Source organism: Pleurodeles waltl, chromosome 6 (genome assembly GCF_031143425.1).
Source record: "Pleurodeles waltl isolate 20211129_DDA chromosome 6, aPleWal1.hap1.20221129, whole genome shotgun sequence".
NCBI classification, from domain to species: domain Eukaryota; kingdom Metazoa; phylum Chordata; class Amphibia; order Caudata; family Salamandridae; genus Pleurodeles; species Pleurodeles waltl.
In genome coordinates this window covers 1,720,749,651-1,720,766,724 of record NC_090445.1, presented here as the reverse complement: position 1 = coordinate 1,720,766,724, position 17,074 = coordinate 1,720,749,651, and the positions used below count along the sequence as shown (strand labels likewise).

Here is a 17,074-nt window from a genome sequence, read left to right as displayed (position 1 = left end):
GGCCCCTGATATCACTGTCATCTGCCTTGTTTGCAGGCGCTGACCTCTGATGAGAGCTGCCTCGGCGGCGGACATGGAGGAGTCCCCTACATCTCCCTGGGACACTGCAAGGACATGGACACGTCGTCTGCGATGCGGTGGAGCATCAGGGTCCTGTTGGCTGGCACTGTGGCTGGGACCGGGTGCTGGGTCAATCTCCACAATGTCCAATGGTGCAGCTGGAGGGGACTGTGGTCGGGTGGTGCAGGGCCATGTGGTGGCTGCTCCTGGGTCTTGTGCTGCCTGTTGGCTGACCTCTGCACCGTGGACGGACTGGCTGGTGGAGATGTCTTGTGGGAGACCTGTGGGACATAGGGAACACACTGTCAGTATCTAACATCTGTTGTATGCTTCCTAATAAACTGTTGCCTATCAGCTGCCTACTGGACTACATTGCCCATAATGCACCATTCTGGTGGTTGCTACACTGAAATGGAGCTCATTTGGTTGTGCATGCTGCTGTGTACTGGGTGGGTGGGGGTATGGCAGATATGGGTGTACATGCATGTTTCATGGTACTCACTGGTTGATGGTCCTGGCGCTGACGTGTCCAGCTCTCCTATTCCGGACACTGCCTCTGCCTCCAGGGTCTGTTGCACTCGTTCCTCCATGGGTGTGGGTGGTGGGACGGTGGATGGGCCTCCTCCTGTGCCCCTCATCTCCCGGAGGCGCTCTGCCACCCTCTCCTTGGTCCTGAGCGCAGGTCATACCATCTCTTTTTCAGTTCATCTATGCTCCTGTGGCTCACCCCGATTGTATTCACCTTCTCCTGGATGTCAGTCCAAATCCTCCTTTTGTCAGACTCTGGCACACTGAGGGAAGCCCTTCCAAAGAGTTAGTCATGGTGCTGGCAGCATTCATCTGTCAGCACATCCAGTTCCTTCTCTGAGAATTTGAGTTTCCTCTTCCTGCCAGAGTCCTCCATTCTTGCTGCTGTTCCTCCTGGTGGTTGTTCAGCAGTTGGAAATGGGTGTGGTCCTCCCTCCTCCCAGGTGTATTTAAACTTCCTGGCTGTGATATCATCATCAAGAGGCAGGAAGTGTTTTCCAGAGTGTTCTGCTGCACCTGCATGCAATTTGCAGCACAGTAGCAATTTGCGACACCCACTCGCAATTTGCGTGTTCGTTTTTAGCGAGGTCGCAAAAAGCGACCTCGCAAACAGCAGACTTGCAATCTGTGGTGCGACTTCATTTGCGAGTCGCAAATGAAGTCGCTTCTTCTTGTTGGATACCTGTTTGCAAGTCGGAAATTGCGAGTCGCAAAGACTCGCAAATTCCGACTCGCAAATTTTTGGCTACCTACATCTGGCCCTAAGTGTGAGGACACCCTTGCACTAGCCAAAGTGCCACCACATAGTTCAGGGCAATTTGCCCAGACTTTGTGAGTGCGGGGCCACCATTGCACGTGTGACCTATATATAGGTCAATATCTATTTGTAGCTTCACAATGGTAACTCCGAATATGGCCATGTAACATGACTAAGATCATGGTATTGTGCCCCTATGCCAAATCTGGTGCTGGGGTGGCAATCCCACGCATCCCCGGGGCTCCAGCATGGACCCCTGGTACTGCCAAACCAGCTCTCTGGGGTTTTCTCTGCAGCTACCGCTGCTGCCAACCCACAGACAGGGTTCTGCCCTCCTGGGGTCTGGGCAGCCCAGCTGGCATAATACTGCAGCTCATAGGGATCCACTGGTTTACCAATGCCCTGGGTACCTGAGTACCATGTACAAGGGACTTACAGGGGTACACCAGTATGCCAATTGTAGGGTGTAAAAAGGTACCACAGTAACTGACTTTGGAGGAGAAAGAACAATCACTGGGGTTCTGGTTAGCTGGATCCCAGTTGTAGGAGGCTGGCCTGGTTTGTGGTGGGTACCTTTGGTACTTATACCTTGTGCCAGGTTCAGTTACCCCTTATTAGTAGATTAGGGGTGTTCTAGCAGCTTAGGCTGATAGAGGTAGCTATAGCAGAGCAGCTTAGGCTGAACTAGGAGCCATGCAAAGCTCCTACTATACCACTTATATCATATAGCACTATATCATAAGAATCACAATACTCAGAGTTACCAAAAATAAAGGTATTTATTTGGGTGACACAGTACCAAAAATATCTTAGAGGCAATACTCCTTCTGGGGGTAAGTATTATACACAATATATACACTAGACAACAAAATAAGGTAAGTAATTAGACACACTACACCTTGTGACATGGAATATTGCTGTAACCAACCAAGTCTGCAAACAACAACTGCTGGATTCCTGGACCTGAAGACCTGCAAAAGAAGGGGACCAAGTCTAGAAGTCGAAAGAAGATCCAGGACGGACAGGAGCACTAGCCAACCCAGAAGAGGGTACAAAAGAAGAGTCCTTGATTGGACAAAGACTGCAGGAATTCACCCTAGGACAGGTGGTCACTTGGCTAGGTGACAATCCCCATTTTAGGTCTATTTAGGGACTCTCTCTTGGGTGGCTTGCAAGATTCCAGCAGGACTTCCCTGCAACCTCTACTTTGACTTCTAGCCTCTGGAACAGCGACTGGACCCTGCAGGATATGACAATCTACATCCATGACGAAGACTCTCCTTGCAACATTGTTTCCACGGCTCCTTCCAGCTTCTGCAACATTTTCCCGGCTGTGCATCCTATGAGGGTGGCAAGTCTTCAGTCTGCACAAGAAGGAAGGAGTCACTCCCCTGCTTCTGCAGACACCAAGTGCAACAACAACTGGTTGCATGGATCTCCTCTAATCATGAGCTGCGTGGATCCTGCATCATGGGTGGTGGTCCAGAGTAGTTCTCTTGGTCCTCTCTGCCAGCTGTCTAACCTTGATGGAGGTAAGCCCTTGCCTTCTCATGCAGTACAGAACCCCCATGCACAGCGTCTCTTGTAGCTGCCAAGGCTTGTATGCATCTCCTCCAAGGGACCTTCAGGCTCCATGTAGCCCTAGCCCCCAGCAACCCTTCCTGGAGTGCACAGCCCTCTGCGTGCTTCTCCTGCAGCGTGGGACCCTTCTCCAGTTGTGCTGCGTGGGCTCCTCTGCGACTCCTGGTTCCTCATCCAATGGGTCTCCTGTGGGGGCTGCCTCTTCTACTTTTAACTCTCTGTCTTGCTGAGAGTTCCCCTAGGGCTTTTTCCATGGGTTGAGACCTCCTGAACCTTGCTGGTCCCCGGTAGCTCCACTTTTGCTTCACCGTTCCTTCTGCCTTTGCAAAGGCTTGTTGGTGGCTTTTCCACACCACTGACCAACTGAAACCATCCATGCAGCTTGGGATGTCAACTGCATCCTCCAGGAACTCTTCACCGCTCCGAGGCTGCATTCCTGTCAATCTTCGTCCTAGCGTCGACCAACTCCTGCATCCACAGCTGGGTGGGTAGTAGCTCCTACTCCTCCCGGACTCCACTGTGACTCTTGGACTTGGTCCCCTCTCTCTACAGGTCTCCCTATTCAGGAATCCACCGCTGATTTCTTGCACCCTTGTCTGGGTGTTGCATTTTCTTCATTTTCTTCCTTTTGGGTGGTTTGGGGAAAATCTAGTAATTTACTCCTTTCCTCCTGGTCACTAGGGGGCACTGTTGTACTTACCTTTGGGGTTTTCTAGTACCCCCAGCTCCCCTCTACACTTTCCAATTTCCTAGTTTGCGGGCCGTGTGTTCGCATTCCATTTTTTTAGTATGTGGTTTGGGCTCCCCCTTTGGTCACTATTGTCTAACTGCATTTGCACTGTTTTCATCACTTTTTATGTCTATTTCTGATTACTGGTGTACATATTTAGGGGGTCATTCTGACCCTGGCGGCCGGTGACCGCCAGGGTCACCGACCACGGGAGCACCGCCAACAGGCTGGCGGTGCTCCCGAGGGCATTCTGACCGCGGCGGTTCAGCCGCGGTCAGAAAGGGTAAACCGGCGGTCTCCCGCCGGTTTACCACTGCCCTACAGAATCCTCCATGGCTGCGGAGCGCGCTCCGCAGCCATGGGGATTCTGACACCCCCTACCGCCATCCTGTTCATGGCGGGAAACCCGCCATGAACAGGATGGCGGTAGGGGGTGCCGCGGGGCCCCCGTAAGAGGGCCCCGCAAAGTATTTCAGTGTCTGCTAAGCAGACACTGAAATACGCGACGGGTGCAACTTCCCCCGTTGCACCCCTGCAACTACGCCGGCTCAATTCTGAGCCGGCGTCCTCGTTGCAGGGGCATTTCCTCTGGGCCGGCGGGCGCTCTTTTGGAGAGCGCCCGCCGGCCCAGAGGAAATGTCTGAATGGCCGCTGCGGTCTTTTGACCGGGGTGCGGTCATTCAGCGGCGGTACCCTGGCGGACGGCCTCCGCCGTCCGCCAGGGTCAGAATGAGGCCCTTAGTGTGTTACTTACCTCCTATTGGAGTGTTGCCTATCTAGTGTTTTGGTACTGTTACTGTAATAAAGTACCTTTATTTTTGTAACACTGAGTGCTTTCTTTCATGTGTGCGAGCACTGTGTGACTACAGTGGTATTGCATGAGCATTGCATGTCTCCTCGATATGCCTTGGCTGCTCATCCACAGCTACCCCTAGAGAGCCTGGCTTCTAGACACTGCCTACTCTTCACTGAGAGGATACCTGGACCTGGTATGAGGTGTAAGTACCATAGGTACCCACCACACACCAGGCAAGCCTACTACAGACAGGGAGCAGAAAAACATCAAGGCCCAGATTTATTAAGCATTTGCGTTGTCCTTGCGTCAAACAAGGTGACATAGCAAACAAATGCAGGGGTGATTTGAGCTGCATTGCATGACTTTGTAAAGAAATGTACGGCTTGTGCTCTGTTGCGTTACATTTCATAGTGGAACGAGGGGGTTCCTGTGCATCCATCCATGGAATGTCATGCAATCCCATATTTACTCAGGTCAGTAAACTTGGGATTCTGCCAAAAAGGTATGCAACCCCGATCATGTTTTCTCTTTCTCTACCTGATGCATTCTGCAGTACGTGTAGAAAGAAGAGTACTCCACCAAGGATTCTCTTTGCGCAGGAAGGTGCCCCTTTCTACATGGAACAATAAACCACACACGCAAAGGTGGAAAAGAAAGGAGAAAAACAAGAATTTCTCCTTTTGATGCCTGCTTTAAAAGTGGCATTATTTTTTGCCACAAAACCCTGTCTGCCAATGATAGTATATTGGGTTTTGCATCAAAAAGCATTGGTGGTTTCATGGGAACACCCATGTAACACCCCATTGATGCAGAGTAACTTAAAGCAGCACTTTGTTTTACTTTTAGTCAACTTTTCAATGTAAATCAAGTTCTGCACTGGAAAGTAAATCTAACAAAAAACATTTTGCGCAGGTTTATGTCACTTTTGTGATGCAAACCCAGCACAAAAGGTATATAAATTTGCCTCAAAGCATTTCTGCCCTCTCCCCTTTATGCAACACAAGACAGGAAATGCCCTTGCTCAAAAGCGCACCTTTAGGAAAAATAATAATAACTATGTGCCCAGGTGTAGAAAACATTATGCCAATCTTTCAGAAGTGCGGTGCTTAGATCTGCTCAATATGCCAATCTTTCACAAATCTGGATAAACAGGTGATATTTAATATCAATCTTTTACAAGTCTGGCTGCACAGATGTGTATATCATACCAGTCTCTCACCATTGCAGCATGTATGCAGTTCTAGTGTACTTTTAAGTTTCACATATACTGGTACTTAAAAATTAAGTTATTTTTCATTATTGTGAGACCTACCTCTCCCATAGGATAACATTGGATTAACTTCTTGAATTTAATAAGTGCTAACTTTTGTTTGGGAACAGGTGGGCATGTCATATTTGGTCTCAAAAGAATGTTAATAAAAGTCATATTTAATAGTAAAGTCCAATTTTAAGTCACAATTCTGACAATACCCTTTTGTGAAAGCTGGCGTTTTCTTTTCCGAGCCATTTGGTGCCTGAAGCCTGTGTCCTGGGTCACATGACTGCGATAAGCATGGCAGCAGTGAGAGCGTGATAGGCTATCCTGACAGGATGTGTGGGGCAGAGCTATTCCCTTCTGTACTTCAATTTCAAAGGGGCTGCTGCAGCACACTCACAATAACTTCACATTAACCTTTGGCTACCCCAGGCCCCTTGGAGCCTGGGAAGGGAGGAAGAAAATACCAAACATCTGTTGCGGGTAATCTCTAGCAATTTCTCTCACTTTAAAGCTGGCACCAATGATACAAATAGGACCCACAAACCCTATCTTCAGTCCATCATGGACCTGCGGAGGACGCCTAGAAGGGCAGTCTTGTTCTTCAGATGACTTTCTTGCTGCATGAGGCCCGTCTTGTTCTTCAGAGGAGAGGACCGCCCTGCTGCTACCAGAGGATTGCCCTGCTGCCTGAAGCCTGCCTTGCACCCTCAGAGGACTGCTCTGCTGCCTAAAGCCTGCCTTGCACCCTCGGAGGACTGCTCTGCTGTTTGAGGCCTGCCTTGCACCCTCGGAGGACTGCTCTGCTGCCTGAAGCCTGCCTTGCACCCTCGGAGGACTGCTCTGCTGTTTGAGGCCTGCCTTGCACCCTCGGAGGGCCGCCCTGCTGCCTAAAGCCTGCCTTGCACCCTCAGAGGACTGCTCTGCTGCCTGAAAGCCTGCCTTGCACCCTAAGAGGACTGCTCTGCTGCCTGAAGCCTGCCTTGCACCCTCGGAGGACTGTTCTGCTGCCTGAAGCCTGCCTTGCACCCTCAGAGGACTGCTCTGCTGCCTGAAGCCTGCCTTGCACCCTCGGAGGACTGCTCTGCTGTTTGAGGCCTGCCTTGCTCCCTCGGAGGGCCGCCCTGCTGCCTGAAGCCTGCCTTGCACCCTCGGAGGGCCGCCCTGCTGCCTGGAGCCTGCCTTGCACCCTCAGAGGACTGCTCTGCAGTTGGAGGCCTGCCTTGCACCCTCGGAGGGCCGCCCTGCTGCCTGGAGCCTGCCTTGCACCCTCGGAGGACTGCTCTGCTGCCTGAAGCCTGCCTTGCACCCTCGGAGGGCCTCCCTGCTGCCTGGAGCCTGCCTTGCACCCTCAGAGGACTGCTCTGCTGTTGGAGGCCTGGCCTGCCTTGCACCCTCGGAGGGCCGCCCTGCTGCCTGAAGCCTGCCTTGCACCCTCGGAGGACTGCTCTGCTGCCTGAAGCCTGCCTTGCACCCTCGGAGGGCCTCCCTGCTGCCTGGAGCCTGCCTTGCACCCTCAGAGGACTGCTCTGCTGTTGGAGGCCTGGCCTGCCTTGCACCCTCGGAGGGCCGCCCTGCTGCCTGAAGCCTGCCTTGCACCCTCGGAGGACTGCTCTGCTGCCTGAAGCCTGCCTTGCACCCTCGGAGGGCCGCCCTGCTGTTTGAGGCCTGCCTTGCACCCTCAGAGGACTGCTCTGCTGCCTGAAGCCTGCCTTGCACCCTCAGAGGACTGTTCTGCTGCCTGAAGCCTGCCTTGCACCCTCAGAGGACTGCTCTGCTGCCTGAAGCCTGCCTTGCACCCTCAGAGGACTGCCCTGCTGCCTGAAGCCTGCCTTGCACCATCAGAGGACTGCTCTGCTGCCTGAAGCCTGCCTTGCACCCTCGGAGGACAGCTCTGCTGCCTGGAGCCTGCCTTGCACCCTCGGAGGACTGCTCTGCTGTTTGAGGCCTGCCTTGCACCCTCAGAGGACTGCTCTGCTGCCTGAAGCCTGCCTTGCACCCTCGGAGGACTGCTCTGCTGTTTGAGGCCTGCCTTGCACCCTCGGAGGACTGCTCTGCTGTTTGAGGCCTGCCTTGCACCCTCAGAGGACTGCTCTGCTGCCTGAAGCGTGCCTTGCACCCTCGGAGGACTGCTCTGCTGCCTGAAGCCTGCCTTGCACCCTCAGAGGACTGCCCTGCTGCCTGAAGCCTGCCTTGCACCATCGGAGGACTGCTCTGCTGCCTGAAGCCTGCCTTGCACTCTCGGAGGACTGCCCTGCTGCCTGGAGCCTGCCTTGCACCCTCGGAGGACTGCTCTGCTGTTTGAGGCCTGCCTTGCACCCTCGGAGGACTGCTCTGCTGCCTGAAGCCTGCCTTGCACCCTCGGAGGACTGCTCTGCTGTTTGAGGCCTGCCTTGCACCCTCGGAGGACTGCTCTGCTGCCTGAAGCCTGCCTTGCACCCTCGGAGGACTGCTCTGCTGTTTGAGGCCTGCCTTGCACCCTCGGAGGACTGCTCTGCTGCCTGAAGCCTGCCTTGCACCCTCAGAGGACTGCCCTGCTGCCTGAAGCCTGCCTTGCACCATCAGAGGACTGCTCTGCTGCCTGAAGCCTGCCTTGCACCCTCGGAGGACAGCTCTGCTGCCTGGAGCCTGCCTTGCACCCTCGGAGGACTGCTCTGCTGTTTGAGGCCTGCCTTGCATCCTCAGAGGACAGCTCTGCTGCCTGAAGCCTGCCTTGCACCCTCGGAGGACTGTTCTGCTGCCTGAAGCCTGCCTTGCACCCTCAGAGGACTGCTCTGCTGCCTGAAGCCTGCCTTGCACCCTCGGAGGACTGCTCTGCTGTTTGAGGCCTGCCTTGCACCCTCGGAGGACTGCCCTGCTGCCTGAAGCCTGCCTTGCACCCTCGGAGGACTGCTCTGCTGCCTGAAGCCTGCCTTGCACCCTCGGAGGGCCGCCCTGCTGTTTGAGGCCTGCCTTGCACCCTCACAGGACTGCTCTGCTGCCTGAAGCCTGCCTTGCACCCTCAGAGGACTGCTCTGCTGCCTGAAGCCTGCCTTGCACCATCGGAGGACTGCTCTGCTGCCTGAAGCCTGCCTTGCACCCTCGGAGGACTGCTCTGCTGCCTGGAGCCTGCCTTGCACCCTCGGAGGACTGCTCTGCTGTTTGAGGCCTGCCTTGCACCCTCAGAGGACTGCTCTGCTGCCTGGAGCCTGCCTTGCACCCTCGGAGGACTGCTCTGCTGCCTGGAGCCTGCCTTGCACTCTCGGAGGACTGCTCTGCTGCCTGAAGCCTGCCTTGCACCCTCGGAGGACTGCTCTGCTGTTTGAGGCCTGCCTTGCACCCTCGGAGGACTGCTCTGCTGCCTGAAGCCTGCCTTGCACCCTCAGAGGACTGCTCTGCTGCCTGAAGTCTGCCTTGCACCCTCAGAGGACTGCTCTGCTGCCTGAAGCCTGCCTTCCACCCTCAGAGGGCTGCTCTGCTGCCTGAAGCCTGCCTTGCATCCTCAGGGGACTGGTCTGCTGCCCGGAGGCTGGCTTGCACACTCGGAGGACTGCTCTGCTGCCTGGAGCCTGCCTTGCACCCTCGGAGGACTGCTCTGCTGTTGGAGGCCTGCCATCTGCTTGATCCCAGGTTTACCTGAGTGACTCCTAGGGCTAGTTGGCTGGCCTTCTGTTCAGAGTCTCAGGGACAGAAAACACTCCAACAACTTAAACCCCTGCACCTGGACCCTGCCTAAAGTGAGTACTGCCCTTCACGTGGTGCCCACCAGACCCAGACCCTAGGAAGTGGCACTAAAGGTGGCTAAACAGCCAAAAAATTAAGCCATGTGACAATTTTATTCACCAAAAGGTGTTCTGATAACAGACAGGAGACTTGGGCCTACCTATATGCCGATTTGCACAAGGTGCATAGTCGATCAGCCTGATTTCACGGTAGCGCCTGTTGCATTCCTCCCCACAGCAGCAAATCCTTTTCAGCAGCTCCTCTTTGGAAGGGATCCAGTCTCGTGATCCCTCGACAGCTACAGCCTACCACTGCGTCATGCTGAAGATTGTTGAGCTCTAAAAAAGACTAAGGATCCGAGTTAGATTTCCGTGGATGGGTTACAGAACGGTGACAGATATCCTGTACGTCTAAATATAAATCCCACTGGAAATAATGAGATTTATATGTTGACGGATGGGATATCGGTCACTGTCGTGCCGGAGTACCCGATCCACTGAAATCTACATCAGGCATTTAGGGGGTGATTCTGACCCCGGCAGTCAAGGACCACCGGGGCCAGGGTCGGCGGGAGCACCGCCAACAGGCTGGCGGTGCTCCGCAGGGCATTCTGACTGCGGCGGTATGGCCGCGGTCAGAACAGGAAAACCGGCGGTGTCCCGCCGGTTTTCCGCTGCCCTGCTGAATCCTCCATGGCGGCGCAGCTTGCTGTGCCGCCATGGGGATTCTGACACCCCATACCGCCATCCTGTTCCTGGCGGTTCTGCCGCAGGACCAGGATGGCGGTATGGGGTGTCGTGGGCCCCCTGGGGGCCCCTTCAGTGCCCATGCCAATGGCATGGGCACTGCAGGGGCCCCCGTAAGAGGGCCCCACAAAGAATTTCAGTGTCTGTTTAGCAGACACTGAAATTCGCGACGGGTGCAACTGCACCCGTCGCACACTTCCCACTCAGCCGGCTCCATTCGGAGCCGGCTTCCTCGTGGGAAGCGGTTTCCCGCTGGGCTGGCGGGCGGCCTTCTGGCGGTCGCCCGCCAGCCCAGCGGGAAAGCCAGAATGGCCTCCGCGGTCTTTTGACCGCGGAGCAGCCATTTGGAGGTTCCCGCCAGGCGGGCGGCGACCGCAGCCCGCCGGCCTCAGAATGAGGCCCTTAGTCTGGAAGTAAAAATCTTCACCACAACTTCATCCAGTATCTCCCCACAGTGACACCTCCTCTGACGCCACTGGCTGCTTGCTCCGCAGAACTTCTCCTTGTGTATCCGAACTGAGCTCCAGTGCACTCAGCCATAACTTTTGACTTTGCCCTGGTCTCGCACAACTAGATGTCCGTGGTTGGTGATTTGAGCTTTTAGATGCTAAATTTTACTAAAAACTTGCAAGAATCATAATTCCAGTTCTACTAGTTGGATTTTTGTGCTGGTGCCAAATTATTTATTAAAAATGTTCTCTTTTTTTCTAATTTGGTGTGGGATTTTCCTTCTAGTGTGTTTTCACTTTATGAATGTTTGAGTGCTGCAAAAATACTTAACACATTGTCCCTAAGATGGGCCTGACTGGTTTTGTGACAGTTTACCCAGGGTAAAGCACAAGTCAATGCAGTGACTTATGTGGTCCACCCCTCAAACGAAAACCCAATGTCCCACATTCTGGTTGCTTGGATCTTCATAGTACACTAAACTTCTATATGTCTGGCTGCACAGATGTGTATATTACACCAATCATTCTTATGTCTGGCTGCACAGATGTGTATATTACACCAATCATTCTTATGTCTGGCTGCCGGGATGCGTATATTACACCAATCATTCTTATGTCTGGCTGCACAGATGTGTATATTACTCCAATATTTCAGAACTCTGGCTGCACAGATGTGTATATTACACCAATCATTCTAATGTCTGGCTGCACAGATGTGTATATTACACCAATCATTCTTATGTCTGGCTGCACAGATGTGTATATTACACCAATCATTCTTATGTCTGGCTGCACAGATGTGTATATTACACCAACCATTCGTATGTCTGGCTGCACAGATGTGTATATTACACCAATATGTCAGACCTCTGGCTGCACAGATGTGTATATTACACCAATATTTCAGAACTCTGGCTGCACAGATGTGTATATTATCCCAATATTTCAGAGCTCTGGATGCACAGATGTGTATATTACACTATTCTTGCACAGATGTGTATATTACCCCAATATTTCAGAACTCTGGCTGCACAGATGTGTATATTACACTAATCTTGCACAGATGTGTATATTACCCCAATCTTTCACAGGTCTGGCTGCACAGATGTGTATATTACACTAATCTTGCACAGATGTGTATATTACCCCAATCTTTCACAGGTCTGGCTGCACAGATGTGTATATTACACTAAGCTTGCACAGGTGTGTATATTACACTAATCTCGCACAGATATGTATGTTACACTAATCTTGCACACGTGTATATTACACTAATCTTGCACACATGTGCATATTACACTAATCTTGCACAGATGTGCATATTACACTAATCTTACACAGATGCGTATACAGTAATCCCTGCTCTGCGATGGCTGCTTGCTTAGTATGTGGCCCCACGTACTGCTATCTTGTTATCTCTAGTGATCTACCTACCCCAGAAGGATGCAGGTCTGAGCTGGCTTTGCAGGGATTTCACCTCAAGACCTGCTCATTACAAACGGAGTTACTTCCTGCAGCTTACGTTACGGAATATCCGCCTTGTTACTTTTTGTTGACATTTTCCTGCATTTCGACTTTTGCAAAGGCCTGAAATATGGCCCTGTCGCTAGGATTGGTGGTTGCCCAAAGGGCAACATGACAGTTTTCCTGCAGCTGCAGAGACCCTTCCACCAGACCCTGCATGTAACAGTCAGTGCACTCACAGTGTCAGAGACATCCCTTGCCCTGAATTCATCCACTACTGGAGTTAGGAGCCCCGTGCTGGCTGCAGGAAGTGGTTGGGGGAAGGGGCTTCTTGGCGGGAGAACTTTGAAAATAAGGTTCACAAACAATGCGGAGTTCAAGCCAAGTTCAGCCAACCATGGCAGAGCTTCTTCTCACGCGCAGCTTGCCAACTGATAATTGGTGAGCGAGAACTGGCGTCCCCTAGCATGATTATCAGGTGCTGGGAGGGCTCCCGGCTCGTTTTCCAGCGCGGACAGTCGCTGTGAGAAAGCTGCTGCTCGAGTAGAAAATCTACTGGAGTGGCTGAAAAATCACCTCGCGCAGCAGTGCCCTCTGGTGGGCTGCGCGGTGCAGTTTGTGCTGATTTTTCAGCATGGAACGAGCTCCCCGGCGCTCAAATCAGCAAAAGCAGGCCAACGGTTGTGGAAGTCCGTGGAATCTCACAGAGTTTTCATGTAACTCCGCGGAGTGAAAGTCCGAGGTCCGCCGTGTGAGTAAAATGTGACACCATGACAGACCCAGCAGCAACACCCCTCAAGGTGCACCCCGGAGTCCACAGTGCACCCCTTAGTCCAGCAGCCACACCCCTCAAGGTGCACCCCTGAGTCCACAGTGCACCCCTTAGTCCAGCAGCCACACCCCTCAAGGTGCACCTCTGCGTCTACAATGCACCCTTGAGTCCAGCAGCCACTCCCCCCACAGTGCACCCCTGAGTCTAGCAGCCACACCCCTCAAGGTGCACCACTGAGTCCACAGTGCACACCTTAGTCCAGCAGCCACACCCATCACAATGCACCCCTGAGTCCACAGTGCACCCCTGAGCCTAGCAGCCACTCCCCTCACTGTGCACCCCTGAGTCCAGCAGCCACGCCCCTCACAGTGCCCCCCCTGAGTCCACAGTGCACCCCTGAGTCCAGCAGCCACTCCCTTCACTGTGCACCCCTGAGTCCAGCAGCCACGCCCCTCACAGTGCACCCCGAGTCCACAGTGCACCCGTGAGTCCAGCAGCCACTCCCCTCACTGTGCCCCCTGAGTCCAGCAGGCATGCCCCACACAGTGCACCCTGAGTCCAGCAGCCACTCCCCTCACTGGGCACCCCTGAGTCCAGCAGCCACTCCCCTCACTGTGCACCCTGAGTCCACAGTGCACCCTGAGTCCAGCAGCCACTCCCCTCACTGTGCCCCCTGAGTCCACAGTGCACCCTGAGTCCAGCAGCCACTCCCCTCACTGGGCACCCCTGAGTCCAGCAGCCACTCCCCTCACTGTGCCCCCTGAGTCCAGCAGGCATGCCCCACACAGTGCACCCTGAGTCCAGCAGCCACTCCCCTCACTGGGCACCCCTGAGTCCAGCAGCCACTCCCCTCACTGTGCACCCTGAGTTCACAGTGCACCCTGAGTCCAGCAGCCACTCCCCTCACTGAGTCCAGCAGGCATGCCCCTCACAGTGCACCCGTGAGTCCAGCAGCCACTCCCCTCACTGTGCCCCCTGAGTCCACAGTGCACCCCTGAGTCCAGCAGCCACTCCCCTCACTCTGCCCCCCTGAGTCCAGCAGCCACTCCCCTCACTGGGCACCCCTGAGTCCAGCAGCCACTCCCCTCACTGGGCACCCTCAGTCCAGCAGCCACGCCCCCACAGAGCCCGGCCACCATTACATTGATAACAACAGTGGTTGTCATAATAAATATTTGTGATAGGAGTCGTCTGTTCATGACTGATACGTTAATGACGTGTTTAACACACCAGGTACATCATCAGCCGTAGCGCTGCGAAGAACTTCTTTTGTTATTACCACCTTGAAGAGCTACATGGTCTCGACTTCAAAAGGATGAAAGTCTAAGCAGACTCCACAGGATTGAGGTTAGAGGAAGGTGTAAGTGGGCACACTGACGTCAGAGAGCTATGTCCTCGGACGTCACACGCGGATAAATCATATCTCCCCGTTCGGAGTGATGTCATCATTATGAATGACGTCAAGTATTATCAGGATTTACGATGCGTTCTGATGCATCCTGGTATTTGTACCCACAGTGTTAGCACTGAGAGCACTCACAAAAAGGTGGTAAAACAAGCAGGAAAATATAATGAGAATAATAATACCAGCAATAATAATAACAGTAGTAATGCGTTTTTATTATTGGTATTATCGTCATTATTATTACTCAGTAGTAGTAGTAATATTACTATTAATGTTAGTTATCATCATTAGTATTATCTTATAATAAATAAATATGATGATATTATGTTCATGATAAATGATAATACATGCAATAAGTCTTCTGTCTCACCTGTGACGTGCAGCCCCAGCAGGATGAAGGCCCAGAGGCAGCCGCACATCCCTCGCCCCCCCATGGACCCCGGTGTCCGCATCCCTCGACTGCTAGAAGTGACTGTCCTGGGCGGGGCTCTCAAACGCCCTAAATACCCCCTCCTGATGGCCCAGGCATGACGCCACAGGCACCAAACGTCCAATCCGAGGACGCGCCGTGCGAGGGGACTTCCGAGGGATCCTCAGACGGGCGCACGTCACTGCTCTCGGGCGCCCCCACCCCGCCAGTGATGGCAGCATCACTCCACACCTTCCTCACTCCACCCATGACTGGGATGGGACATGCGCCAGGCAGGACTTCTAGCGCCTACTGAGCCTGGTGGGTGTCCCCGAGAGGGGGCTGGGCGGGAGGGTGTCCTACCTGGGGAGGGAGGGAGGAATGTGTGGGCGTTGCTCCCTCAGGCCCTCCAGGGGGCAGGGCTGGACAGATCTGCTGCCAAGAGGAGAGGAGCCTTCCAGGGGACTCAGTGAGCTACAGGAAGGATACCTCAAAGGATCAATGTGCCTGCGCAAACTCGTCTCTCATCCTTCCAGCGCCTACAAAATGACACCTATTTACTCATAAGAATATCTATCTATCTATCTATCTATCTATCTATCTATCTATCTATCTATCTATCTATCTATCTGTCTATCTATTCCCCAGTGGCCGTCACCACTCGGTAGTTAGAGTTAGGTCTTCATTTTCATATTATTGATTTATTCATAATTTTAAGGCTGTGTGAGGAATCTTCATGAAACTTTCCAAAACTGTGCTCTTTTTTGCCTCGTTTGCATATGGAATGTTTGAGGGCGAATCATCAAGCGGGTCCAACAAAAAGTGGAGGCACCAAAACACAATCTCATGCATTTTTCATCTATTTTTTTTAAAGCAATGCTACAAAAAGCTGATGAACGGAGTGACAGCAAATTTGGCAGAAAGGTAGATCTTGGTGGAGAAAGTGTGATTTTTGTTATTTTGGTTCTTTGGTGTAAGTCTGTGTAGGAGATGTTAAGGTACAAAAATATTTTTGTATCTGGACGGTTAGGTTCAAGGGACTTTGCGAGAGTCCCTAAAACCCAATGTAACAAAGCCGAAGAGCTGCTTGAAGAGCCCTTGGCTCCTCCACGCGCCTCATCAGCGCCATTTGTTTTACGCTCATGTGGCGCAACAAGGCCAAAACCACAGCGCCAAATTTACAAACTGGTGCAATGTATGCATTGCGCCACTTTGCACACTTTGCACTACATCATGCCTGCGCCAAGCATAATGTATGCAAAAGGGGCGGTCCCCCGTTACGCGGAGGGCGGTGAAAAAATGGTGCAAAGAAATCTAAAAGGTTTTGCATCATTTAGAGCGGCGCTTTTAACGCCTGCTCAGAGCAGGCGTTAACGGGAGGCACGCCTTTGCTTACAATGGCCCTCAATTGGCTTTGCAGGATTAGCGTACATTTTTTTTACACTAATCCTGGAAAGCTCAGGACTAGCGTCAACATTTTTGGTTCTACTTCCCCTAACTACCGCCGTGGTGCGCCGTATTTTAGAAATGGTGGAATTAGGGGAACACTGAGAAGCCCAACAAAAGTGGCACTGCAATGAGTGCAGCTCCACGTTTCTTAAATCAGGGCCAGAGTGTTTTCGTTGCCCAGTTCTCTCCCACGGGAGCCACAACTCTGCGGGAGCAAGTGCTCCTATTTGCTGCCGCAGCATCAAGAAAAATGTTGCAGGCAGCAATTCCAGGTCTCGGGGACTTAGGGCCTGATTTAGAACTCAGTGGACGGGTCACTCAGTCACAGTGGTGACGGATATCCCGTCCGCTGACATCTAAATCACACAGGATATAATGGGATTTAGATTTCGGTGGATTGGATATTTGTCATTGTTGTGACGCAGTAACCCGTCCGCCGAGTTCTTAATCGGACCCTTAGTCTCACGTCCTGATTTTAAAAATAAAATATAAAGTGGCAGGAATGACCTAATCTGTCTCCAGAAGCCTCCGGGACCTCCCCAGGGCCAGAATAAAATATTCTTTAAAAAAGAAAACGCAATCCCTCAGGAGGCCCACGGGACTCCTGCTAGAATGGGTCATTTAAAAAAAAATTAAAAGTGGCTGCTGGGGGCTGCCGGAGAGGAGGCTGCAGCACAGAAATTTTAAAGTCCGGGAAGTGGGGTGAGCAGCCACTTCCCTCGGGTGATTACACCCTGTGACCCCAGTCCCAGGGCCATTACTTTAAATAAAAGAGGCTGGGGGTATGCAGAGCCCCTCCAGAGCCTGTGTTTGTATAGGCCCCAGGGATCCTATCTACCACGGATGAAATACATTTATAGGGCTGGTGGGGTGCAGTGTCCCTCTTCTAAAGCCGCTAATGAGCCCTGGGGACTCCATTCCCCAGGGCCGACATTTACGCATGAGGGAGAGGGGCATGCACCCCCTCCCTG

At 52.9% G+C, this 17,074-nt stretch overlaps 1 protein-coding gene across 1 annotated transcript in view; it reads right to left on the bottom strand.

Annotated features, from left to right (window-relative positions):
* The window catches only part of LOC138301447 (platelet binding protein GspB-like), a 65,816-nt gene extending 51,077 nt beyond the window's left edge, over positions 1-14,739 (bottom strand). Inside the window, exon 1 of the mRNA XM_069241947.1 lies at positions 14,616-14,739. Coding sequence (XP_069098048.1) covers positions 14,616-14,697 — 82 coding nt within the window. The 5' untranslated portion in view covers positions 14,698-14,739. The remainder of the gene's footprint in view (positions 1-14,615) is intronic.
* Positions 14,740-17,074: the final 2,335 nt, after the last annotated feature.